The 3,197-nt window shown below is 32.2% G+C and overlaps 1 protein-coding gene across 4 annotated transcripts in view; it reads right to left on the bottom strand.

The window, feature by feature from the left end:
* Positions 1–3,197, bottom strand: part of LRRC40 (leucine rich repeat containing 40) — a 77,046-nt gene that overhangs the window by 11,092 nt on the left and 62,757 nt on the right. For 3 of the 4 annotated variants that reach the window (XM_017531958.2, XM_017531959.2, XM_017531966.2), the window contains one exon: positions 2,109–2,216. The exons of the other annotated variant lie outside the window; for it this stretch is intronic. In XM_017531958.2, the coding sequence (XP_017387447.1) occupies positions 2,109–2,216 (108 nt within the window). The remainder of the gene's footprint in view (positions 1–2,108; positions 2,217–3,197) is intronic. 4 annotated transcript variants of the gene reach the window in all.

Here is a 3,197-nt window from a genome sequence, read left to right as displayed (position 1 = left end):
TTCACCATGTTGACCAGGATGGTCTCGATCTCTTGACCTCGTGATCCACCCGCCTCGGCCTCCCAAAGTGCTGGGATTACAGGCTTGAGCCACCGTGCCCGGCCAACTTTCGACAAACCAGTCAAGAAACAAATTATGACCAGGCACAGTGGCTCACACCAGTAATCCCAGGACCTTGGGAGGCCAAGGCAGGCGGATCACTTGAGCTCGAGTTTGAAATCAGCCTGGGCAAGGTGGCAAAACCCTGCCTCTATCAAAAAATCCAAAAATTAGCATGGCGTGGTGTCATATGCCTGGAGCCCCAGCCACTAGGGAGGCTGAGGTGGGAGCATCACTTGAGCCTGAGAGGTTAAGGCTGCGTTGAGCCATGATTGTGCCACTGAACTCCGGTCTGGGAAACAAAGTGAGATCCTGTCTCAAAAAAATAAAAAAGATATAAATAGCATATATAACCCCAAATGGAGAATAGCTTAAAATAAAATATGTAATATGCCACAAAGTTAACAGAGTAAATCAGTGGTGAAACTACAACTCAAGCGTTCCTTCATTTATTCTAAAACTTTATGAGTATGTATTATTTTTATAACCTTTGGTGAAAAGTATGAATTATGAATCAAAATTTTTTTAAAAAGGGAAAATTATTTGGAAACTTTCTAGAGAAAAGCATGACTTTTTTTTTTAATGTAATATATCCATGTCGTAAAGCATGTCTTGATTATTTTCTTGACATTCTAAGTTGCTCAAAGTGTTATATAATAGCTGTGTCAACAGAATGACATTGTTTTGCAAAAGAAGACCCAGATAGTGGGATAAAGTGAGGAAGTAAATAATAAGGTAATGTCTCTTAAGTCTCTCTATCTTTATTCCCAATTAACTTATTTGATCCAGGATCCCCCAAAGCAAGCCTGTCTTATCTGAGAGCAAATCTAAATGATCAATTCTATCAAATATTCTCTCAGTCCTTTAAAACAAGAGAGAACCAGAAGATGGACTAGACTCTTTTTGCCATGGACTCTCTTAAGTTGTCATCTTTTAAGATCTACATTCCTTAAATTATGCTCTGTAAAATATAAAACAAATTACAGTTTGTCTCACTTTTAAAAAGTTTTAAACATCTAAAAAAAATTGATAGATGAAAATCATTCAATTATCTCAATTCATCACATCACTCTCCTTCACGAAATCATCACCTTTGTTTTTTAAGTATTTACTAGATCCTAGTGTATAAAAGCATTAGGCTCTAGTTAAATGCTTTGTGTGGATTATGTCATTTAGTTTAATCCCTATAAATAGGTGCTATTATTACCCCTATTTCACAGGTGAGAAAACTAAGAACAGCTAGTTAACCTGTCCAAAAATTACAAGCAGGTCTGGGATATGGTACAAGTAATTGACTCTATTGCTCAGGTTCCTTATCATTGCCGTATCCTGTCTCACACTGGGTTGTTTTAACTGCTAGGTTATCTGTCAACTTTCTTTGGGTATATAGTTTACTGCCAGATAACAAATGTTTTTTAAAGTTCAATAATATACTAAATTAATTTTCTTTCATAATCTAAAGATTTTGCTGTAATTAACAAAAATATATTACACAGTACAAAGCATAAAGCAAATGATTTCTAATCACTACAGGTAAAGAATCTTTTCTAGGAGAAAAATATTAACAGGCTTCAGTCAATTTTGCTTTTCTTATCAATAGAAAAATTGGGGCTTGGCAATTAATTAACATAAAGCCCCAAATGAAAATTCCTATTAATCCACATGGACCTGATATATTAGACAGTCTCTTAACACTTTTCTCTAATATTTCATTACATGGGAAAACAATTTAATGTTTTTAATAATTCTACTACCCATTCTCCAAGTTTAAATACAAAAGAAAAAGAAACAAAAATTTTTAACTCTATACCTCTCAGAACAAATGGTAAAATTGTCTCAGTTAATACTTAATGACATTTTGGTAAATCCCTCTAATATTAATAATGTAAAAATTTTTACATATACTTTTAAATTTAAAAACCAAGGAAAATAATTTTTATTGCAACTAAGATAGGAAAACAATAGAATGAGTCACAACCTATAGAAATGGCATCATGAATAGTTCTTACCTTTTTGGAATTTCACATAGTTGATTCTTACTGAAGTTAACAGAAGTGATGATGTTGCTTTTTACTGCATCAAACACTTCATCAGGAATCAAAGTTGCTTGTTTATCACTAAATGAAAAATGATTTTGAAAAATAAGTCATTCTTAGCAGTCCAAAAATATATGATTATTACTCTTCATTTTTAAAAGCATTTAAAGATTTTATAAAATTTTTCAAGGCCATTGATTAAAAAATTTTGTAACAAATGCCACATAATCTACCAAGCCATAAAAGGTTCACTGTTCATAATTCAGACAACATATTGTTTTATAACATACACTGCTACATTTTCTGGACATCCATATATTCAATGTGAATGAAAATAGATATTTATCTTCAGAGTCTAAGATATCTATATATAAATAGATATCTATATCAGTCATATAATAAATGGAGCCCATTCCTCTACCTCTGAGTAGAATTAAATTTATAATTTTAAAAACTAGTTGCTGCCCTTTCTTAAAAATCAATAAAAGGAGTTTTCTTTCACATTTGTTTGGGCATATAATTTCTGCAAGACAATAATCATTTTCAGTTCAATATTATACTAAACTAAAATTAGTTTAATTAGTTGAAAATTAGTTTTAGTTTAGTAACCTAGACCAATTTCTCTCTCCTTTAATATGTGACAAGGTAGACAGAGCAATGGACTGAGATTAAACTATTCCTATATTTACCATTAATGAACTTTATAACTTACCTTCCCCAAATCTCACTTCTGTGACATTAGAATCTCAAGGGTTATTTATTGTGATTTATGTCACGTTTTCAAATGTAAATGTGAATAAATTTCCTTTTTAAAAATTTTCAGGAAGGTTTTCAATAAAATATACATTTAATTTTAAATAAAAATTTTTAAATAAAAATCTTAAAGCCGCTGTTTTGGCCGGCACAGTGGGTTGCTCAGATTCTAGCGCCGGGAATCAACAAGTTGGATGTCCGTTCAGAAACCCAACTATAAAGACGGTAATTATAAAGACCACAGATGGATAAATTTATAACGAAGGGAAGAAACCAGCCTAAAAAGGCTGAGAATACCCAAAATCAGAA

Source organism: Cebus imitator, unplaced genomic scaffold (assembly GCF_001604975.1).
Source record: "Cebus imitator isolate Cc_AM_T3 unplaced genomic scaffold, Cebus_imitator-1.0 Scaffold3, whole genome shotgun sequence".
NCBI classification, from domain to species: domain Eukaryota; kingdom Metazoa; phylum Chordata; class Mammalia; order Primates; family Cebidae; genus Cebus; species Cebus imitator.
The sequence above is the reverse complement of the archived record's forward strand: the minus strand, read 5'-3'. Positions and strand labels throughout refer to the sequence as shown.